The 22,574-nt window shown below is 54.6% G+C and overlaps 1 protein-coding gene across 3 annotated transcripts; it reads left to right on the top strand.

Annotated features, from left to right (window-relative positions):
- Positions 1-180: 180 nt before the first annotated feature.
- On the top strand, positions 181-7,325 carry POLL (DNA polymerase lambda; the record flags this gene model as incomplete). 3 transcript variants are annotated; one of them, XM_082854623.1, is made up of 8 exons in its annotated part: positions 181-319; positions 1,057-1,351; positions 1,513-1,675; positions 2,034-2,351; positions 3,099-3,272; positions 3,835-3,963; positions 6,048-6,216; positions 6,665-7,325. In XM_082854623.1, the coding sequence occupies 8 exons, from the start codon at positions 205-207 to the stop codon at positions 7,027-7,029; spliced, it is 1,728 nt and encodes a 575-aa protein (XP_082710749.1). In that variant the 3' UTR covers positions 7,030-7,325. The 3 variants fall into 3 exon arrangements, with proteins under 3 accessions (XP_082710749.1, XP_082710747.1, XP_082710748.1); XM_082854621.1 differs by having other exon boundaries at positions 190-319; positions 6,620-7,325; XM_082854622.1 differs by having other exon boundaries at positions 205-319; positions 2,034-2,075.
- Between the last annotated feature and the right edge of the window lie 15,249 nt (positions 7,326-22,574).

A 22,574-nucleotide genomic window follows, 5' to 3' on the forward strand; every position in this document is an offset into this window, starting at 1 on the left:
GTGAGTATAGAGCTAGGCTAAACCACCCAAGTTCAGTTGGGTTTTGGGAGACTCCTGGGAACTTGGCTACTGTCCCCAAGGCCTGGTCAGTAGAGACCCCACCTTCATAGTCAAAGGGGTTGGGGGGCCTCAGTTCTGGGTTTCCACATGACAGCTGCCCTGATCAACCCTCCAACAGAAAGGCCGGGCTCCAGCCATACCTCAATGGACTCCAGGGGCATCTTGAAGGCATTTCCCAAGCGGAAGAAAATTCATACCAATCCATCATCAAAAGCACTTGCAAAGATTCCCAAGAGGGAAGACGGAGAAGAAGCAGGAGGTGAGTGGACCCAGCCTAAGAACCCTCATGTGTTTGAGCCTGAGGCTTCTTACTTCGTTCATGCCCAGAATCAGATATTGCAGTTGACTCTGTCCGCCCAGAGCCTGCAGGTTTGTTTTTACCTGCCTTGTCCTAGGCTTGGTCCCCAGTCTTTGACAGGCGACTTGCTGTTTTATCTTCTACCCCACCCTGAGACCTCCATAAATCAGAAAATACTCCCTGGTCCCTAAGGAAATGACTGGCAGAATCATTTGCTCTCTAGGAGGTTGCCTGCTGCTGCGGGGAGGGGATCCTTCTTAGGTCCCCAGACTTACAAGTTATTTTGCAGCCAAATTGACAAATAGATGGCAAAAGCTTACATGGTGGGCTGGGTTGGGGGAGGGGAATCTATTAGACTGTGAGGCTTATAATGGCAAAACATGTGCTTTGTGCCTGATACATAATAAGTGTCTACTAATATGTGTTGAAAGAATAAATGATCAAATGAAGTGATTTACAGGGTAACTACAAGGTGCCAGACACTGTTCTAGGTTATATCAGGGAACAGGACGTATCAGAATCCTTGCCCCTTACATCAAGTGATGGCCCATAGGAAATTAACTGTATGCCTGTGGTGGAATCCCCAGAAGGCAGGCTGTCTGGGTGGAGGAAAACGATTGGGGGGAGGGGACTGTGAAGGGTTCATTGGGATCATGTCTGAAAGTATGACAGTAGGTATCTGGATGTCCCCTCCACAGAGTGGCTGAGCTCCGTGCGGGCGCATGTTGTACCCACTGGCATTGGGCGAGCCCGGGCAGAACTCTTTGAGAAGCAGATTGTCCAGCATGGTGGCCATATATGCCCTGCCCAGGCCCCAGGGGTCACTCACATTGTGGTGGATGAAGGCATGGACTGTGAGCGAGCCCTCCGCCTCCTTAGACTGCCCTGGCTGCCCCCAGGTGCTCAGCTGGTGAAGTCAGCCTGGCTGAGCTCGTGCCTACAGGAGAGAAGGCTCGTGGACACAGCAGGATTCAGCATCTTCATCCCCAAGAGGTAGGCTGGTCCTAGTCTTTCCTCAGATGTTTTCTTGAGCTATTAAACTCTCATCGTCTTAATTGGACACATTAAAAAACCATGATTTCAGAGTAGAGAAGGATTGGGAACAGAGATAGCGTGAGACTTTGGTGTCTTAACCTCCCATCACCATCCTGCAGGTACCTGGATCAAGCACAGCTCAGCAAAGCAGACCAAGACTCTTCGACTCCTCCTGGAGCTAGTGAGGCTCAGCTCAGGACAGCCCTCTCTCCTTCCCCTCCTCGCACCAGACCTGTATCTCCTTCCTGGAGGGCAGAGGAAGTTGCAAGCCTCCAAGCACAGGTGAGGAGCCTCCCAGGCCCCACAGCTCTCTTCTCCTGGGAACTAGATCACAGAAACAGGGAGAGCCTGATGGTTGTTCAGAATGTCCCAGGCCCCTGAGAGAGGAGGGCTCTCTTTACTGTGAAGCCATTTAACTCTTCTCAACAGTCATCACTCCTGCACTTGCCCAGGCCATATCCACCCCATATCACTGGGGATCCTAGGGCTGGGCCCTAAGGGGAGCGACATGGAACCCAAATCTGCTGCAGAAGACCTAGCGTCCTTCTCGGGTCTGACTAGGAAACTCAGCCCCCACCTCTGAGGAGCCCTCCTCATGGGGGGCATGAACTTATTGTCTCTTCTCCTTCCCTATGTCAAGCCCGGCTCTGGTGGTGAAACCAGTGATGGGGAAGAGACCCAGGTTGGCGCAGCTGATCTGGAAGCCCTGATCAGCGGCCGCTACCCAACCCCCCTTGAGGGAGATGGTGAGCCTAGCCCAGCCCCTGAGGGCCTGGATAAGTGGGTCTGTGCACAGCCTTCGAGCCAGAAGGCGACCAACTACAACCGCCACATCACAGAGAAGCTGGAAGTGCTGGCCAAGGCCTACAGTGTTCAGGGGGACAAGTGGAGAGCCCTGGGCTATGCCAAGGCCATTAATGCCCTCAAGAGCTTCCACAAGCCTGTCACCTCCTACCAGGTACCTGGGGGTCAGGGGAGGGTATGTGGGGGGCCGGGGGGGTCTTTTCTTTACTGGCCAGAGGTCGGTGGAAGCACCAGTCACAAGTGGGGATCAGGTGGAGTGATTAAGGTTCTCTGATGTTTGGGACTTGCACAAAAGAAAAAAAATGGGGAGATTAATGAAAGCGGCTTGTCAAAACCTTGATAATTATAAAAGCTGGGTGATGGGTACTTGGGGTCCAGTATACTGTTCTCTCTCCTTAGGAATTTTTTCCATAATAAAAAGTTTTTTAAAAGTTCAGGTTCTGAAGGTCAACAGACCAGAGTTTGAATTCTGGTTCCCATCATTCACTAACTGTAACTTGCCTAAAGTAAGTTACTTAAACCCTCTGAGCATCAGTTTCCTCAAAAGTAAAAAGGGACTAAGAATAGTAACAGACACAGTATTCCCATGAGGACTTAATGAGATGACCCCTGTAATGCAGGACCTGATACAGGGTAAAGCCTCATAAATATTAGCTCCACTGTAATGATGGCAGTGGTGACTAGTATCGTCATTATTGCCTTTCCTCTGCTTCCTGTGCTGACCTCCATCCCTCTGGGAACCAGCAGATAAGTTTCCCAGCCCATTCCATCCAAACTGCTTATCTTCAACTCTGCCCAAGCTTTATACAGCTATCATTTGCCCACCGGCCATACTGGCTTTTACTCAGACATCTGCTAAAGGAGTCAGTTTCCTTCCTGCCTCTGCCTGCCCTTCCTCTAGGAGGCCTTCAGTATCTCCGGAATTGGAAAGCGGATGGCTGAAAAGATCGTAGAGATCCTGGAGAGCGGGCATCTGCGGAAGCTGGACCACATCAGTGAAAGCGTGCCTGTCTTAGAGCTCTTCTCTAACATCTGGGGAGCTGGAACCAAGACTGCCCAGATGTGGTACCATCAGGTCACACCCTGTCCCAGCTCCCACTTCAGTTTTACTGTATCTTAGAGCTCCTGTCCCACAGTCCTGTTACGCTGTGCTTTGATGAGAATGAACCCAGACTATAGAGAGACCACTTCTCAAAGGGACCAGGGCCCGTGCAGATCCCTCTCTTGGCTCTCAGAACTGCCCTGTTGCTTGGTATCGTTGAGGCTTAATCTGTGGTGTAGGAAGAGACAAGATCTGTCCCCCAGACCAGCAGGGGCCTTCCTGAGGAGACCAAGCCTCTGGGCTGAGTATCCAGAACAGGGGTTCCCAAACCCAGCAATGCCCAGAATCACCCCCAGATCGATGGAGTCATGAACCAGTGTTTTAGGATTGTGGCAGGGCTGGACTGAGGTGTGTCTTCCATGCCCCCTGCCTTTCCCAAGTCCCACTGATTACAGACCCAACCGCTCCTGGGGTTGGTCCTGCCTCAGGCTTTCCTTGGAGTCTGGGGGTGATGGAAGCCTTGTGTGTGTGCTTATTCACTGCCTCTTCATTGGTCCTGGATCCTCATAGCCTTCCCATCTGGCTATTTTCTCAGGGTTTCCGGAACCTAGAAGACATCCGAAACCGGGCCTCTCTGACTACCCAGCAGGCCATTGGCCTGAAGCATTACGATGACTTCCTGGATCGCATGCCCAGGGAGGAGGCTGCAGAGATTGAGCAGACAGTAAGCAGGTGTCCCAGACCAGTAAGGAGAGCCAGGTCCTACTACAACGTCAGGGCCTGGCTCAAAGCCGAGAACTCCGGATCCCTCAGCAGGGGAGCCCAGCAGGCAGAGGAAGCTATGGGGGGCCAGAGGTTGGGACTAGTGGGGAAAGAGCAATTGGCTTAGGTAGGAAAGGGCTGCAACATTAGCTCTCTGCAGTAGGGTTCTCAGTATCGGTCAGAGTTAGCACTGGTTTAGGTGCTAGAATGGAGTTAGGACTGGGTTAATGTTAGGGCTAGATTAGAGATGGATTATGGTCAGAACTACTCAAGGATATTGGGATTTGACCTGGGCTATGTTAGGGTGATCAGGGCAGAGGTTCTTAACATTTTTTGATTCACAAACTTCTTTGAGAACCTAATGAAAACCATGGACTCTTTCTCGCCACAATTTTTTTAAATGTACAAAATTTTATATCTCCAGAAGTACACACCTTCTGCAGGTCACCCAAGGCTGGTTCAGGGTTCGGGTTAGGGTTGGTGTAGAAGCACAGTGCCAATAGGACTAGGTTTGGGGTTAGAGGAAAGCTAGATCAAGAGCTGAGTTAAGGTTAGGCCTGAATTAGGAGTAGGGTTTTCTTAGTGTTGGATGCTTTTAGTTAAAATTTGTGATTGTCCTGGAAATAAGGTTCAGCCACGATTAGTGTTTGGTGTAGAGCTGGGTTAGGGATTCAGTTCATATAAAACGTAAATTAGAGGGAGACTAGGGTACATTTGTTCAGTTGGCATTAGGGGTAGGGGCTGATTTGCTCCTACTTTGGTCTATGATTCGGATAGGGTAGGATTCCCTGGAGACTCCGGCCCAGCTTAGTTGAAATCAGCCTCCAGCTCTACTCCCAGCCACAGGACTCTGAGGCTAGTGTGGGAGGGACAGGCAAGCCCCTTTGTCCACCCATCACCAGGCCTTGGTGCTAGTGATGACCTGTCACTCAGCCACGGTATCTGGACATAGAGAATGCCCCAGCGAGCCTCCAGCCCTGACCCACTGGAACAGAAGTGGCTCCCCACCTGGCCCACTCTCCCCATTTAAGGTCTCCAGCCTTAGGAGGTTTTGATGGGATTACTCATCCTAGGCCTCCTCCATCCTCTTGGGAGGCTCAAGAAGGGAATTGAGGGGATTAGCAGAGCCTGCCTGTCAGGAGAATTGAGGTATCCAGGGCCCCAGAAATCTCAGTGTCCCAGGGAGGAAGTGGGCGTGTATGCGTGTGTGTGTGTGTGTGTGTGTGTGTGTGTGTGTGTGTGTGACAGAGAGAGAGAGAGAGAGAGAGAGAGAGAGAGAGAGAGAGAGAGAGAGAGAGAGATCCGCATATGAAAGACCTCAGTGTTTCTGGGGTGGAGGCTAATGGCCTTATCCCCCCTCAGTGAGGGATGATCCTTCAGCTGACAGTTCCCTCTGTCTCAGCTCCCTCCCCACCGAGCCCCATTCCTCCAAGGAAGGATGTGGGCATTGGCTCAGAAGTGCTTCCCTTTTGCTTTCCCTCCTTTCCTTTGTTACACGTGCAGCTGTATTTCTAGGCTCCATCTCCCCCGAGGCCTGGGCCTGGGGCACCCTGCCAGCCACCTGTCAGGCCTCAAGCCCCAACTCACACACTCTGCCTTTAGCTCCAAATCCAAAGACACCTGGGGCTGTGGAGACCTGGCTGAGGGCTTCTCGGCACCCAGCCCTTTGTCCTCAGTGGAGTTTCACAGACCTGGGTGCATGGGTTGGGACAGAAGCCCAGAGAAGATATGTCTCTCTGCTCTTGAAGAGCGGTGCCTTCCCTCAGAATCCGAGCACATCTTCTCATCTTTTCATCTCTCTCCTCAGGCCACCCCCGGTGATGTGAGCACGTTTTCTTCTCTTCTGTCCTAGCCAAGGTGGAGAACTGCCACTCTCCAGGGTGGAGCTCTGCCTCTGTTCCTTGGGGCTCTCTCCCTCAGGCTGGATCATGCATCCAGGGATTGGCTGGGGGCATGAGGGGGCATGTGGGCTCCTGAGTCAAGGAAGGCCCTTGCGCTGCTGTGATGAATTCCACAGGCCTCACCTCCCTCGCTGTCCTTTCTCAGGTCCGGGAAGCAGCTCAGGCCTTCAACCCTGGGCTGTTGTGCGTGGCATGTGGTTCATACCGACGGGGGAAGGCAACCTGTGGTGACGTGGATGTGCTGGTCACCCACCCAGATGGCCGGTCTCACCAGGGCATCTTCAGCCGCCTCCTGGACAGCCTCCGGCAGCGAGGTATAAGCCCCACCCCTGGGTGAGCCGGGGGGCAGGGGAGGAGTGGCCCCCAGGAGGGAGAACCTCAGAGTGGCAATCTCTAGGCAGGAAGCAGGGGAAGGCTGCTTCATGAAAATTCCACCTCTCTCCTGTGGCCAGAGCCACTTCAGGGAAGAGATGAATCAGCTTCTCCTACCTCCCAAGAGGTGCTCAGTAATAGCTGCAGTTTGAGTGCCTCCTCTGATCGTTCTGTGCCCCTGTGGGGGACTTGGAGAAGAATTACTATGTGTGTTTTACAGAAAAGGATACAGACCTGGAGAGGGCAAGGTCGCCCAGCAAATAAGTAGATGAGCTGGGAATAGAGGACCCAAGGATAATCAGGAGAAGCCTGGGAGGTTAGGCGGCCCAGGGCTGGGCAGCCCAGAGCCTGGCTCCCTGCCCTCCCAACAGCCCTCCTGTATTGGGCCAGGGTTCCTGACGGATGACTTGGTGAGCCAGGAGGAGAACGGCCAGCAGCAGAAGTACTTGGGTGTATGCCAGCTCCCAGGGCCAGGGCGGCGGCACCGACGACTGGACATCATTGTGGTTCCCTACAGCGAGTTTGCCTGTGCCCTGCTCTATTTCACTGGCTCTGCCCACTTCAACCGCTCCATGCGGGCTCTGGCCAAGACCAAGGGCATGAGCTTGTCGGAGCATGCGCTCAGCACAGCTGTGGTCCGGGACACCCAAGGCCTCAAGGTGGGCCTTGGCCAAGTACTGCCCACCCCCACTGAGAAGGACGTCTTCAGGCTCTTAGGCCTGCCCTACCGAGAACCAGCTGAGCGGGACTGGTGACCCACGACTGGGGGAGGGGGTGCCAAGCTGGACCAGCTGCCCCTCCTGGCCATTCCTCCAGCCTCAGCTGGCTGAACCTCACTCTTTCAACCACCAGCTCCTCTGGGCCTGATGGAAAAGGCCAGCCTGGCTCCCAGGGCTACCCAGCCCTCTCCCTGACAGGAACAGGGTGCTGCCCCTTCTACTCACCATTGCCCCTGGGAGAGCTTTGCACATGGTCCCCTGCCCCATTTTAAGCAGGAACTGGTGCCTGGTTTGAGGCCAGCTTCCTGTGCTGAAGGCCCAGGCATCCCCCTTCTCTACCCCAAGGAGGGTCTAGCATGGGATGGGGGCTGCAGGGGAGAGGCACAGCTGAGGCCCAACATCACCCAAGACCCTTCAGAGCAGGAGAATGAGCCACTCCACGTGTGCTCCCTCCGCCCACCCCACTTCCTGTGCAGCTGGCAGTGTAGGGAAGGGGCACCCCAGGCGCGATGAGGATAGCATTGGAACCAGTAAAGTGCACTTGACATTCAACCTGCCTGCTGTGTCTGTGAGCTGCTGCAGCCTCTGCCTGCCTTTCTTCTCCCAGGCGGGGACAGAGATAGGAGGTGAATGGGAACCCAGAGAGGCCAGTTAACTGTTCTCCAAATAGGCCGGGCCTGAGTCAGCTCCTGAACAACTCAGAAGGGGGCAGGGGTGGACATTAAAAGGGAGAATTCATGGAGTCGGGAATTAGGAGCGCCTGTCTACCCATCAGCATATCCTGTGGACCCTGCCCTAGAACAGGTTATCTGAGGACATGAACAAAGGTGGCAAGGCTCATTAGGAAGAAATAAATGGTGACCTGTGTGCCACTGACAGGGCTGAGGCAGTCAGGGAAGGCTGCCTGGAGGAGGCGAGGGGCAGCCTGGCAGGAAATAGCCTATTTGAGAGGGGTAAGCAGCTCTGTTTGGGGACAACTAAGGAACCTGCTTTAGAGGGGATGCTACGTGCTGGGTGTCGGGAGAAGGCCAGGCTGGTAGAGGACTGAAAGTCAAGCTGAGAGGCTTAGTTTGATAGAGCACCTAGGAGGGTCCAGCTAGTGGCATCAGGATGGTTTCGTAGACTGGACCTTGCAGGACAGGAAACATTTGGTAAGGGGAGAGGGGCACTGGGAAGGTTTGGGCATACCAAGTACAATATAAAGAATATCGGGCTCAGAGGCAGGAGAAGGTGGCTGCGTTGGAGGAGCACCAAGGAGCCCGGGCCGCAGAGATGGGCTCCACCTGAGTGTGCTGGCAGTGAGGCAGGGAGGGGGCGGGTGCCGAGTCCTGCATCTGTTGGTAACTTGCAGAGTCCCAGAGCTGGCCTTTGTTGGCCTGGTCTCAGGAGATCCCAGCAACCTTAGAATGGGCCCCTCAACTCTAGTTCAGAACCTTGAAGTCCAAGCCGTGGGGCCTTGCCTGCATGGGTCATGCCAGGGAAGGAATCAAAAGCCGTGGGAGTCTCGAGGGCCCCTTTCACAGCTCAGTACCAGAGAAGCCACATCAAAGGGCCAGAAGCTTTCGTGAGGGTCGAGCCTCTCCTCGGAGCTTCTACTCCCAGGGAGATGTGGCTGCCTCGGGCCTGGAGTGGAAAAGAGGAGCTGGGACATCTCTGGGCCCCCCAGGTGTTAGGGCTGCTTTCAGTCCCCCTTAGGAGCTCTGCTAGTCTACTCAACTGGGCCCTCCATGCCCGCCACCATCCCCAGTAAGGGGTGGAGTTGACAGAAGCCCAAAGCCTGGGGTGTCCGTGTCCAAACGTTGCTGCTCCTCTCTTTTCGCTTCCCACTTGAATGCCCCAGCCTGCTCAGCAGCCTCTCCAGACCCAGAGGAGCAAGGCCTCCAGGGCTAGGAGAAGAGGGAACCAGTGGGTCACAGGATAAGTTGGCCAATTAACCCCTTCCTACACACAGGAAGTCTTCAGAACCATAGGGAGGGATAGTGCTGACTTCTGGATCTGGTACCAGGGGCCTGGCCCCCTTTCCTGCCATCTCTTGTGGGAAGGAGGGAAGGGACCCCCCAACCCCCCCCCCCAGGAGACTCAGAGTTCTGGAGACCACCTTCAAACTGTACAAATTCCTGGTCCCACATCCTGGTAAGGGCAACAGGAAATCATGGGTTAAAAAGGAGTGCCCACACCCTCCAGAGAGACCCATCCTGCGGGTGGTGTCCTCTGGGCTGCTCGGTGTGGCACAGGAGCCCAGGAGAAGAGCTAATGGAGGATTCTGTGTCTTGAGAAGGCTGCCCAGTTTGGCAGAGGGGGCGATCCTCTGAGTCCAAACTAAGCAAAGGGTGTGTTGGGGGGTTCCCCAGCCACTTGAGCGCTGAGCCTGGTTCCTGGGTGGGCTTTCAACCCAGTGCCCCATCCTGCTAAAAGGGAGACTGAATTTTGGAGCCCTGGTGGGAATCGGCATCCTATTTAGCAACTGAGCACCCCAAAACTACCACCCACTCACCACCTGGCCCTAACAAAGAGGAAGGGCCCCACAGGCCTACTTCCTGCCCCTAGCTCAGCTCATCGTCACTCTCTCCCTGAGCCACAGTGGTCTCTGGCCAGACCACAGGTATGGTGGGCAGGGTAACGGTCTCCCAAAGATGTCCACAGCCTAATCCCTGGAACCTGTGAATATGTTACCCTACTTGGTAAGAAAAGGACATTGCAGATGTGATTAAAGTTAAGGATTTTGAGATAAGGAGATTAGCCAGTGGGCCCAATCTAATCATGAGTCCTTAAAAGTGGAGAACTTTTCCTGGCTACAATCAGAGAGAGAGGTGACAAAGGAAGGAAGGTTAGAGAGATGTGATGTTTCTGCCTTTGAAGACAGAGAAACGGGACTACCAGCCAAGGAATGTGGGCAACCTCTAGAAACCGGAAGAGGCAAGGAAACAGATTCTACTCTAGAGCCTCTGTAACAGAACACAGCCCTGCCAACACCTCAGTTTTATTCCAGGGAGACCTGTGTCAGACTTTGAAACAATAGAACTGTTTAGTAATAACTGCGTTGTTTTAAGCCACTAAGTGTATGGAAATTTGTTACTGCAGCGATAGAGGACCAATAGACAGGGTATGTCTTGTTCTTTCCCTGTACAAAGTGAGCAGAGGGATGGTGGGTGTGAGCAGGCCCTGCTGCGAGGTGGAGGGTGTCCCTGGAAGTGCAGTGGGGTGTGGGGAAAGGGAGGGGCCTCCTTACATGGCTGCAGTAGGGGAGGGGCAGGTGGTAGGCAAAGCTGGGAGCCCAGTCCTCATGGACTGGCTGCCCCGTGCTCAGTCTGAGCCTCCCAGTTTCCCCCTGCACTTTGTGCCTCAGGTACAATCCTCTCCAGGCTGCTCAGCCCCAGCCCTGCCAACCCGGGAGCCTCATCTTTTCCCAGGGCCTGGATTGATAACATTGGCCCAAGACTTGCACTGAAAGGGGAACGAGACCAGGTCAAAGTTTCCTCCTGGCTTCTGGCTGCTCCTGGGGGAGCAGGTGTGGGCACAGGGCCAGGGTTTCCCAGGCCTGGAGTGGGCGCTACAAGGTGGACCGGTCCAGCCATGTCCTGCCCTCCAGGACCCAAGGGCTGGGAATGGGAAACCCAGGCCCTTTGTCCTGCTTCTCCACAAGAGGGCTATGAGTTCCTGTCCCTTTAAACAGAATGGGATGCTTCTTGCCAGGACTAGGAATGACAGCTTGGAGAAGACATCATTTCTTCTCTTCACTTCCCCAACAGGAGAGACCCCCTTTCTAGGCCCTCCTCACCATCCCAGAGATCAACCTCAAGTGGCAGCTACAGCTCTTCGGGCACTTGCTGCTACCCATACTCTGCAGACACCAGCTGCACCAGGCCTAGAACGGGCTCAGCCCCCAGACCTTTAGTCCTCTGTCGACTCTGCCCTTCAGTCTGGACACCAGCCAGATAGTTTTCCAGAACACCTGAGCCACTGGGCAGCCCTGCTTCTGAGCTCTGGAACAGGGGGACCCTCAGGGCTGAAGTCCCCAAACTGGCCTGAGACTCTGGGCCAGGCCTCATCCCCATAGTCTGAACCAGGGGATCTGCAAGCCTTGGTCCCCCACACTGGAGGTCAGTGCAGAAGCTGAGCCCTAGCGAAAGACCAAGAGGGAACAATACTGAAAAATGTCCCAGAGGTGAGGAGAGGACCCAGCGGTGGAGGGACTGTGGACAGGGCTCTGAGAATGCCATGGGAGGGCAGTACGGGCACCAGGCAGTGGGCCACTGCTCAGAACCGCTGTCTGACCCTTCGCTCTGCTGGACCCGGGCCTGGCGCTGATGGAGCAGGCCCATGGCCCCAGACATTATGTTCCTCCTGCAGCGAGACTCCCTTAGCCCTGCTGTCCTCACCCACCAGGCTCCAGTTCCCTCAGCTCAGCTGCCACCGTGCCTGTGTCTGACTGCGTGGGCATTTGCCTGTGTGCCTAAAGTACATCCCTGGCCCTGTGTTTGTGTGCTGCGGGTTCATGATTTTGCATCTGCACACGTGTGTGGACAACCTGGGTGTGTGTCAGTGTGTCTGCCAATCTAGACCTCGGTGTGCATGCCCCAGGGTCATCAAGGGCTCAGGCAGGGCCTGGAAGGGGAGTCCTTGGAGTCCCCCGTGGTGCTGGGCAGGGACTGCAGAAGGTGGTAGAGGCCCAATGGGCAGCGGACTCTGAGTCCTCGTGTCCTGGAGGCGGCCGCAGGGCCGGCCGCCTGCGTCAGCCTTGAGCGGCCATCAATAGCGCGCGGTTAATTAATTTGATGGGAACAGCAGGGACCGCCGTTTGCATTTAGTGAAGTTCCAGGAACTTCCAACCTCATCTTCATAATTGGCCTCATAAATTGTAAGAAAGAGAGAGATCAGCAAAGCGGGAGGGAGGAGGGGCCGCCCGTCCATCCTTATTTAATTTTATTGCTGAAATTCATCTTTTTAGCCTCCTCCGGAATCTGCTCTCCCTGCCGGATTTGCCTAATCATGATAAATTAATATTCATTTCCCCGCCTCTTACCCAGTTCCCACGCTTGGATGGAGTTGGGGAGGGTCTCCTTCCAGCCCCTCTGCCAGGCCTTGGTGGAAGCCTGGCGGGTGGTGACCCCTGCAGGGGAGCTTGCCTGCAGAACAGAAAGTAGAGCCTGGGAGGGCTGGAGGGGAGCCTGGAAGAGAGGCTGTGTTACTGTGGGGGGAGCCGGGGGCAGGGGAATGTGGAGTGATTGATTGGGACTCCCAGATGAGAGACGCCTGAGACCCTTGGCCCCTCCCTGGGCAGGAACAGCCCAGAGGGTCCGGGATGCTAGTATCAACTACCCCTGTCCAGCTAGGTCTGGGTGGAAGGGGCAGGAAGAGGCCGAGAAGGCCCTTTTGGGTACCCAGAGGCTGAGACTGGGGTCAGACAGGATGGATTTGGGAGGTGGATTTTGAAGGTCGGCTCCAGTTGAGAGGTGGGGGGAGGGTACCTGGTCTTCACCCCACTTCCCCACCAACAAGATGTAGGCTACCTTGCCCTGTGCAGACTCCAGGGGGGACCCATTCTAGTCTGTGGGGCCTCACAGGCACCCATAGTCTGGCCAACAGCAGCGGCCACTTCCCTACAGCCCAGCCCAGCCCAGCAGGGTGGCTGGGCCTCTTACACTAAGCACCTTGGCTGTGCTCTGTGGCTGTACTGCTTTTCTTGGTAAGGCCCTTTTGAAGGCCTGCAGGGGGTGTTTCTGGAAGGGTTATGCAGTTCCTGAGCAGTGGGGCCTCTGCAGTCCAAAGGGTCAGATTCTCCGTCTTCTTGCCTCATTATGAGTATGTGAGACCTGGGAGGGATTTAGATTTTATCTGCCACGTTACCCCATTTTACAGGTGAGGAAACGGGACCAGAAATGGGAGGTGACTGACTCAATGTCTCACAGAAGTCTGGGATCTAGGTCGGGGTGCGGGGGCTGTTTCTACTCCATCTTGAAGGTTGGGTGTGGTGGGCAGGATTCTCTGAAAATCCCCTAGTGACTTTTGCCCTTGTATAACCCCCTCCCTTTTGAGTGTGGGTAAAGCCTTCAACTCTGATGAGGTGTTACTCCTGTGGTTATGTTACCTCATATGGCAAAAGGAAGATTATCTGGGTGCCTCTGGTCTAATCATGTGAACCCTTTAAAAGCAGTTTTCTTTGGCTATCAGCAGAAGGGGCAGCAGAGATATTCAAAGCAGAAGATTCAGCACACCTTTGCTGGCTTTGAAGATGGAAGGGGACTTGTGCAAGGACCAGGGAGCAGCCCCCAGCTGACAGCCAGCAAGGAAATGGGGACCTTAGTCCTACAACCATAAGGAACTGAATTTTGTCAACAATGAGAATGAGTGTGGAAGCTGATCTTTCCCAGAGCTTCCAGATAAGAGCCCAGCCGGGCCAACACCTTGATTTAGGTCTTGTGGAACCCTAATCAGAGAATTCAGCTGAGCTTGCCTGGACTTCTGGTCTACGGAATTGTGAAATAATGGGTCTTGTTTTTAGGGGCTAAGTTGTGATTTGTTATCACTTTTGTTGTGCAGCAATAGAAACCTAATATGCAGGACTTAGGGGAAGGGTATCTCAGGAGGGTCCTACGATGGGGGAGGGAGATGAAGCTGGGAGAGGTCTAAGGCTCTATCCTAATGCTACTTCCCCCCACAACCACCACCACCGTATTCCCACACGGCAACAATTGACTGGAGCTGCTCCCTAGTTGCCAAAGTTCTCATCACTCCCTATTGTTTCACCTGGGACTAAACCCTTGTAAGCATTTAAATTCATGATTCCTGCCAGGTGGAGTCTGGACCCCTGGGTAATGAGGAGTAGCAAGCTCACCTCACAGGAATGGGTCCTTGACAGGAGGAGCCTCTATGGAATTGGCGTAGGCAGAGGCTTCTAGAATGTGGTTAGGGCATGGCTGATAATTTAATGTGCTTTCAAACCGAGTTCCCCTTCCCCCCAAACTAGAGTTTTCAAAAAGTATTTATTCATGGGTCCTGGGTGGGTGCTGGCGGGAGATGTTTTTGATTCCCACTGGAAGGTCCCAGCATCATGGATTTTGAGGAAGACCAACTGACATTTTGCAAGTTATGGAAAGAGTCTCCACTGAGGAGACCTGGGTTAGCTGCACCATATTTCTGGTTTATTCCAGCAGCATTTATTGATTGACTCTGAGCCTGGCCAGTCTACCCTTAACCCAGCCCTGCACATGGACTATATCATGTAACCTTCCCTACAGCCCTATTATCCCCATTTGGCAGATGAGGAAACAGAGGCCCAGAGACATTCATTTACTTGTGTTAAGTCACACAGCATGTGAGAACAGCTGGGTTTCATTCTCAGATCTCTGTGACCCAAGGAAGTCCAGCTGGTTTCCCTGGCTCCCCCTATGGAAGTGGCTCTAGCCCAGATCTAACTGGGCTGTCTGCTAACTTCTCTCCCTTTGCTTCTCCCACAAAGCAAAGAGCCCTGAGCTTTTCAGAGTCTGTGGAGGTTCCTGATGCTGATGGTGAAGGACACAATCCCTGCCCCTGAGAACTGGAGTTCTGAATCAGCAAATGCCCATTTGCCCTGAGATGGGACCCCCTAACCTCTCACCTCCATTAGGGAATTAGTGATGTGGGGTCATTGACTCTCAAACTCCAGCCCTGCTAGAGGCAAGGGTCCTGGCTCTGTAGCTCACATCTATCCCTACACATGCCCAGCCTGTCCCCCACAGCTCCTACACATGTCCCTGCACACACTGGACCCCCCTCTCATAGCTCCACACATACTTGACTTGTTCCCACATGGACTCCACACAGGGCTTGCTGGGGGCCTGGCCTGGCCTGAGAGACTCCTCCCCTCAGCTCCAGGCTTCACCTGAGGAATCCTCTCTCAACACCATGACTTTGGACTCTGCTGTATTGGAGAACTTTGGGGCCAGTGTGGCAAGGGCCTCTGGTCAAGCCACCCTCCCTACCTACCGGGCCAGACACCCCAGTGGAAAGGATCACCCCCTGGCCTGTCCCTCTTCCTCCCAAGCTGCCTAATGGGGAGAAAGCCCAGGACCCTTAGGGTCTGGCCCCAGGTGAGAGGCCCCCAGAGGCCATGTCTTTCCTCTCCATGCCAGAGAACAGTCCTGCAGCGCTGAGCAGCCCCAGCTTCCCACCTCATGGGCCAAGGACTGCAGCCCCCACCTCAGAGCTTCTGAACACCAAGGTCCCCCTACTTTGAGGACCTCCCCGACCCTCCCCCACCAAAGCACCTTTGGAAGTTGCAGGGCCAAGTCCAGGGGGATGCCCTGAAGGAACCCCACCTGCTGCCCTGTGACGTATAGACTCGGACTGCAGATGCCCCTCCAGAACGTGGCTCCACGGGCAAGAGAAATGCTCTCTCCACTCCAAGCTTCAAGTTCTGTCTTGCTGGACCTCACTCCGCCCACTCTTCTGGAACAGGCAAACGGGCCTCCCTAGGATCTGGAATGGCAGAGACTGCTCAGAAGCTGGGGATGGCGGGATAGAGGAGTGCTCCACGGTGCCTCCTTGCGAGCGGGGGCGGCACCGCAAACGTGTATCAGGGCGGTGGGCGGGGCCTTGGGGAAGGCCGGGCGCCGCCGCCAGGTGTGTTGGGCTGGAGATGGAGCGAGTACGTAGGCCGACGGGAGCGCTTCTCAGGAGGCGCCAGCAGAGGGCGCGCGAGGACCGGCCAAGAGGCCCGGCGCGCGCGAAGGCCGGGGATGGGGGTGTGGTAGAGAGGACAGCAAGTGCCGGGGAGGAACCGCCCAGGAGCTTCTCTCCGAGCTCCGGGGTGGGAGCTGGGGCAGGAACTGTCCGGATTGCGCGGCCCCTTGCTCCTTAGGAGGAGGCGGCCGATGGGGATGTGGCCCGGCGCGCCCTTCCCTGGGTGGGTAGACCCTCCCCATTACCGGGCAAGGGAGCAGGGTCCGCGGATTCAGGACTGGTGACCTTTGATGTTGAATCAGGTGGGACCCCTTTTTCATACTCACCTCTGGTCGAAATTCTGTGCCTCAGTTTCCCCCTGCGTGAGTTCTGTCCTTGCTCCTGGAAGCTCTAAACTAGGACACCAGGTGGGGTGAGACGACCCAGTGAAAGGGAACTAGTACGCCCCAGCTACCACCCCTCCCCCCCGCCCCGTTCCCCTGACCTCGCCAACCTTGAACATAGAGCTTGGAGGGAAGTAGAAAAAGATGGGGAGAGGAGAAAAGTGTGATGGAAGGAGAGGTGGCGATGGAAAAGCAAATGGAAGGGGAGAATGAAGAGGAAGGGAAGGAGGGAGGGATGGGTGGGTACGAAGAGGGGCTTAGCCCTCTCAGCGGAAGCTCTCCCGAGACTGGGGCCATCTGCGCCTCCTCCGCGCTGTGCTGGGGGATGAGTTCTCCGCTGTATTCCGGGAGCTATCGCTCTGCCAGTAGCCCCCCTCCAGCCTCCATGATTTATAGCTGGGCCAGGCCCGGCGACCTTGGACGGATAACTAATGACGGGTCAATAACGCTACAGAAAAAGTGAACTGGTGAGGGAGGAGGAACGAGGCCCATTAGCTGGCCCATCGCTTTCCTCCCGGCATCTTCTCTCTAATCCCGGTACCTCTTGCTGCAGGCCCCTTCCGCCGGGGGTTTCCCGAGGGCCTCTTGACAGGGACTGAGAGGTTATGGTTAACACAGCTGAAATAGGGGAGGTGGAGACAGGGACCAGGACATACTGGAGAGACCCAAAGTGGGTCACATGAGGGTGAGGGAGACCAGAGGGGGCTCCTGGAAATGTTCCCCCACCCCCATTCTGTAGACCAGAGAAAGACACATATTAGGAAGCCAAAGTTAGCAGGTGGAGTTCCCGTGGGGCAGAAGGCAGGGTACCCTGGGAAAGAAATAGACAGCAACACTGGTGCCCTGCACTCACCTCTACCCGCCTCCACCTGGCTCTCTCAATTGGTCCATATCTCTGGAGATGTCCTCTGCCTCTCCCCACCCAAGCTACCCAAAGTCAGAGTGTTTACTTTAGCCATGGAGGGCACCTCCTATTTGCCTTGCCTCATAGGTGCCGCTGCTTGCAGGGGTGTTGTGGGAGGCAGGGCCTGAGTCTCAGCTCCTCGATCATCTGGCTCATATTGAGAGTAGACCAAAGCATCCTTCTTCCAGTCTGCCAGCTCCCCTCCTGTTTGAGGTCACCTGGGTCATCCTCTGGATCCCCAGTCTATTTTTGTCACCCTAGGGAACCCAGAGTTTGGGGGAAGGAAGCAGCTCTCTCAATACCTGACTTTATTGAATATACCTCCCCTAATTATCTCTGTCAGCATCATGGTGCTGGCATAAATGCTTTTCCATTTTATAGTCCCATTTTGCGGATGAAGAGTTAAATCTCAGAGAGAGGAGCAGTCAGCCAAGGGAGGAGCTGAGGCTTGAATTCAGATCCTCTGGCTCCAAACCACAGCCCCTCCCTGTCCATCGCCCCAGGGTCCTGGGCTCACTGTTAACTCCTGCCCAGCTCTGTCTGCAAAGGAGACACCCAATGAGGGGGCCCTGGGACAAGGACAGTTTTTCCCTAAAGTAGACACAGGGTGACAGAACAACCCCTGAAGTGGCAACGGGGTAGCGGCACCATATTCGGACTTTCACGTACCCCTCCCATGGTGCCCAGTGTGTGTACATATGTGGACTCACGTGCTCATTCATGCATATCTTCACTTTTTCCTTCAACAAACAGGTATTGCATGGCAACCATTTTCCATGCCCTGAGGATATGGAGGCAACACTGGAGAGCTTATATTCCAGCAGGGGGGTACATAGACATGTTTTAGGAGGAACCTCTATGGCATGTGGCAGTGTGTGGACTCTCTGTGGAGTAGAAAAGACCATGGGTAGAGGCATAAGCAAGGCACAAACTCCCACTCCAGAGAAGGAAACACTACCCATCATCTCAACTCCTCGCTCCATATTCAGACTCTCATATACTCTCTGGCCCCCCAAAACTCACCATCTTCTTCCCCCAATCTGCTCCTTCTGTCTTACTCGACCAACCTGAGAGATCCCTAGCTCCAGGACAGGCTATATAATTTTCAGGGCTCAGTGCCAAATAAAAATGCAGGCTCTTTATTATAAATTTATAAAGAATTTCAAGACAGCATTAAACCAAGCACAGGGCTCTTCTAAATGCACACCCCCATGGGACCGCCCAGGTCACACACCTAGGAAGTTGGCCCTGCCTGGCACCTCTCATTCACTTACTTCCCCATTCATTGACCTCCTGGTCCTCTCCTTTTCTATGTCAGGAACTAGCTCCTTGGTCTCTCATTTGGACCTGCCCCAGCCTCTTCCCAGCTCCAGCCTCTCGGCCCCAGTCTATCTGGGAAGTTTCACTCCTACCGCACTCACCCCACACTATTTGCGTGGACTATTGGCCCCTTAGGTATCTTGGCCTCAAGCACTCCCTACACTTTCACGTTTCCATACTTTCTTTTTCAAAATTCAGTTCCTTTTGAAAATTTACTCTTCCTTTAGTCACCTCCTTCAGGAAGACTTTTCTGATTTTCCAGTTGGAAATCTCACATCACATACTATGTACTTGGGTCAAAACACAAATAATCTTCTGCCTTCACTCACAGCCGTTTGCCCCGTCTAGTAGACTTAAAATTCTAGAAGCCAGGGATGGTCATAGTCATCACTGTAACTCCACAGCACCTAGCTGACACGTGGTAGGGGGCTCAGTTAACATTTGTTGATGCAGCTGTGAGCATCTTTGGCGTGTGGGTGTGGTCATGTTTGGAGGCCCTGAATTGTGTGCACAGAACTGAGTGTAAGGGTTTGTGTCCATGCATAAGCATTTCTACTTAAGTGTGTGCATATTTCCATATCCATCCATGTGCAGGCATGTTGGCAGCATACGTGTTCACAGACCTAAGTGGTTTCTGTAGTCGCGTGCATGAATTGCAGGTGCACGGGTCTGCATGGCTGTGTGTGCACGGTTTTATGTCGGTGGGTGTGTACCCGGATCTGGGCTGCACATGGTATGCCCACGCACGGCAGGAAAGCATGTGTCCGTGCTCCCGTGACGTGGGGGTTGTGCCTGGACAGGAGCTGCAGGAGCACCGTACAAGGACGCAGGCGGCTGGCGCGTGTGCAGGCCATTTGTGTGCACAGCTGCGTGTCCTGGCCGCGGGCGGGCCGGATGCCCTGGGTGCCGCCTGCTCCCACCCGAGCGCGTCGCTTTGTTCCTCCGCCGCGGGCAGCCGCGTGGGCTCCCTGCTCCGCGGCCTGGGCCTGGGCTTCTCGGCCCTGCCGTGATTGGCGGCCCAGCAAGCGGCTCGGCTCCCTCCCGGGAGGGCGGAGCCGTATGGGCTCCCGTTACCGGCGAAGGCGGGTAGGGGTGGGGGTGGGGGGTGCTAGACCATCCATCTTCTGTTATTACAGCGTAATGGGGCTGCTCGGGCGCCCGCCCATTTGTCATCGGCCTCGTTCGCTGATAACGGGCATTTGTCATCACTTTCCTCTGCGCCAATGTCACCAGCGCCGCTGACAGGCGGGGATGGTGGTGGGGGGGGCGGCCTCGCGTGCATGAGCACAGGCGCGCACACACGCACGTGGGCCTGCTGGACACACGCTCCTGCACATACACACAGGCACACGGAACCTGAGGGGGCACACCGGAATTGGGGAGACACACGTCCCTGTGTGTGGATCAAGGTTCCCTGGAGACGGACACACATGCAGACACACACTCAGAACAGCCTCATCTGTCAAGCAGATATTCCCAGCTGGAGATCCCCTTCCCCAGTTGAGGAGACGTGTGCTGGGGGGGAGGGGCTGGTGTTCGTGGTTAATGGCAGCTTGAGTGCAGGTGGCCCTCTGCCAGCTCCCTGTGTGCACACGTGTGACGTGAGCCACCAACATTTATTGAGCGCCCCCCCACAGGCTCTACAGGCCTACATGTGACTGTGTGTCCCATTGGCAGAATGTGGCAGCACAGGGACAGCCAAAACGGTCACACTCAGGCCTCCCAGGCCTCTCAGAGACACAGGACTTTGAGCAAGTCAGGAGGGCTGGGTGGTGGAGGTGGTGAGTGGTGTGACTGAGTGGTGATCCACACAATGCCTTCCTCCCAACCCTCCAGAGAAAGAGCAGCCTGGGAGTCACCCTTCCACTCCTGACCCCACTCAGGCTCTGAGCCTAGGATGATCTGCAGCAAGAGGGACTCAGGAAAGACTTCAGAAAGAACTCCCTGCCTGGAAAGAGTATGAAGCAGTTTGGAGTAGGGATGGCACTAGTAGCCAAGGGAGGAGCTTGGAAGGAAGAGAAGATCTCTTGCCCATGTCCTGTGCCCTTTGGGCTGAGTCAGGTACCAGCCCACCTGGGGCATGGATGACTTGTCTTCCTGATGCTGCTTTCTAGCACATTCACTTCAGGATGGCAGAGGGGACTCCGAGGGTACTCCATTAGCCCTTATTAGGGTGGAAGACTCCCTGCCCAATCTCTCTGTTTCCTAGTTATCTGCCACTTATTAGGTGCTCAATAAGTAACTGTTGAATGAATAAATGAGTGATGACAGGGTGGGGGGGTGTCTTCCTAGTCCCTTTCTGAGTGTCCATCAGCCACTGATGGCTCAGATCTCATCTCCTGCCCTCTCCCAACTCCCTTCCTTACTCCTTTGTAGCCCCCCCAAATTCCCCTTCTCCCCCAGCCTCTCCCTCTTGGGCTGAGGGGGAGGGGGTGGGGGGAAGTTCCCCTGGCAGAGCAGGGCCCACTTGTTCCTTGTAAATGAAGACCATAATTAACATTAAATTAAGGTAATACAAATGAAGGCAACATAGAGGCTGACAAGATGAGCGTTTGGGGAGGCAGTGGGGAGAAGTGATTCATATTTTTAATTTACTGTATGGATGGGCTGTGTGGGTGGGGAGCGGGTGGCTCGCATGAAGGGGGTGTCGCCCCGCGATGTTTGCTGGGCTCTGAGCAAGCACACAATGACTATTAAACTCAACTGTCCATATAATGGGACAGACTCGACATGACGCCCACCGGAGCACCAGGAGCTTGGCCAGCCAGGCTGTAAATCCTGCCCACACAGCACCCGTCTGCCCACCTGCCCAGCTAATCCATTTGGTCTAGGACTGGGGTAGGGTAGGCACAATCCCCAAGGGGTCTGAGAAGAGCCTTGGACTTGGGGAATCAGGGGGGCCAAGAGGGTCCAGGCTCCTTGCCCTGGCTCAGCTCAGGGTTGGGGGCCTCTGGAAGGTCAGGTCTTGCACGTGCTAAGGGTGAGATGGGCCATGGTCAGTGCAGGACCTTGCTGCCAGGATGAGGCTGGAACTCTGTGACCCCATATATGGTGTGTTCCAGGAATTGAAGACACTGGTGTCCCATTCCAAAGAGGGGACTAACCATCTTCATCATCATCACCATCACAGCTCACATTTACCAAGGACTTGCTATACACCAAATCCCACTTCTGACCCATTAACTGAGTCCTCACAACAATCCTAGGAGGAAGCTATTGTTATCCCCATTCGCAGACAGGGAAACTGAAGCTAAGAGCTTGTAAAGGTCCAGTGACCCATCCCCACTTCCACACCCCAGGGCCTGGGGTGACCCCTTGATCCTGTAAACTCTGTACCTGGAATGAAGGCCAGCATCCCAGGCGGCCCTCACACACTGGGACCTGAGGCCTTAGACACGAAGTTAAGGGAACTCGGACTGTGTGTGTGTGTGTGTGTGTGTGTGTGTATGCACGTGTATGTACATCCTCTCTCCCTCCCTCCAGTAAAAGAAAGGTGCCAACAAATCCCAGGCAGGGGCTTCCCTGGTGGCGCAGTGGTTGAGAATCTGCCTGCTAGTGCAGGGGACACAGGTTTGAGCCCTGGTCTGGGAGGATCCCACATGCTGTGGAGCAACTAGGCCCGTGAGCCACAACTACTGAGCTTGCGCGTCTGGAGCCTGTGCTCCGCAACGAGAGAGGCCGCGATAGTGAGAGGGCCCGCGCACCGCGATGAAGAGTGGCCCCTGCTAGCCACAACTAGAGAAAGCCCTCGCACAGAAACGAAGACCCAACACAGCAACAAATAATTAATTAATTAATAAACTCCTATCCCCAACATCTAAAAAAAAACCAAAAAATTTAAAAAATTATTAAAAAAAAAAACAAACAAAAATCCCAGGCAGGCAGGGAGGAATCCCTGCTTACTCACTCTGAAAACGAAGCCGAAAGATGTTCGTCCCTGGGATGAGAGACGCAAGTGTAATTTAGGTTTTGATATTATGAAAGTCTCGCTGCTCTAAAACAGCAGGGCACTCGGTGCCTCATTAATAAAGGATAAACTTGGAGTCTATTTACAAGGCGCTTTTTGGGGTTATTTACTCTCCAATATACATATGTAATGTTGCGCATACTTACCACTAGGTACAGCTCATCCTTTCAGCCTGGGCCTTGGAGTCACACTGGGGAGGGTGGGCCCTGCAGGGTGGAGAGCATCACTGGGGAAGAAGGAATGCAGAGGGGCGACCCCTGGGAGTGAGGAAGCTCTGTGGGAGACAATAGGGCCCCATGGAGGGGGGAGGTCATAGAATTTTAGAGCTGAAAGGTAGAAGGGATAG

This window comes from Leucopleurus acutus, assembly GCF_964270905.1.
Source record: "Leucopleurus acutus genome assembly, chromosome: 14".
Taxonomy (NCBI): Eukaryota; Metazoa; Chordata; class Mammalia; order Artiodactyla; family Delphinidae; genus Leucopleurus; species Leucopleurus acutus.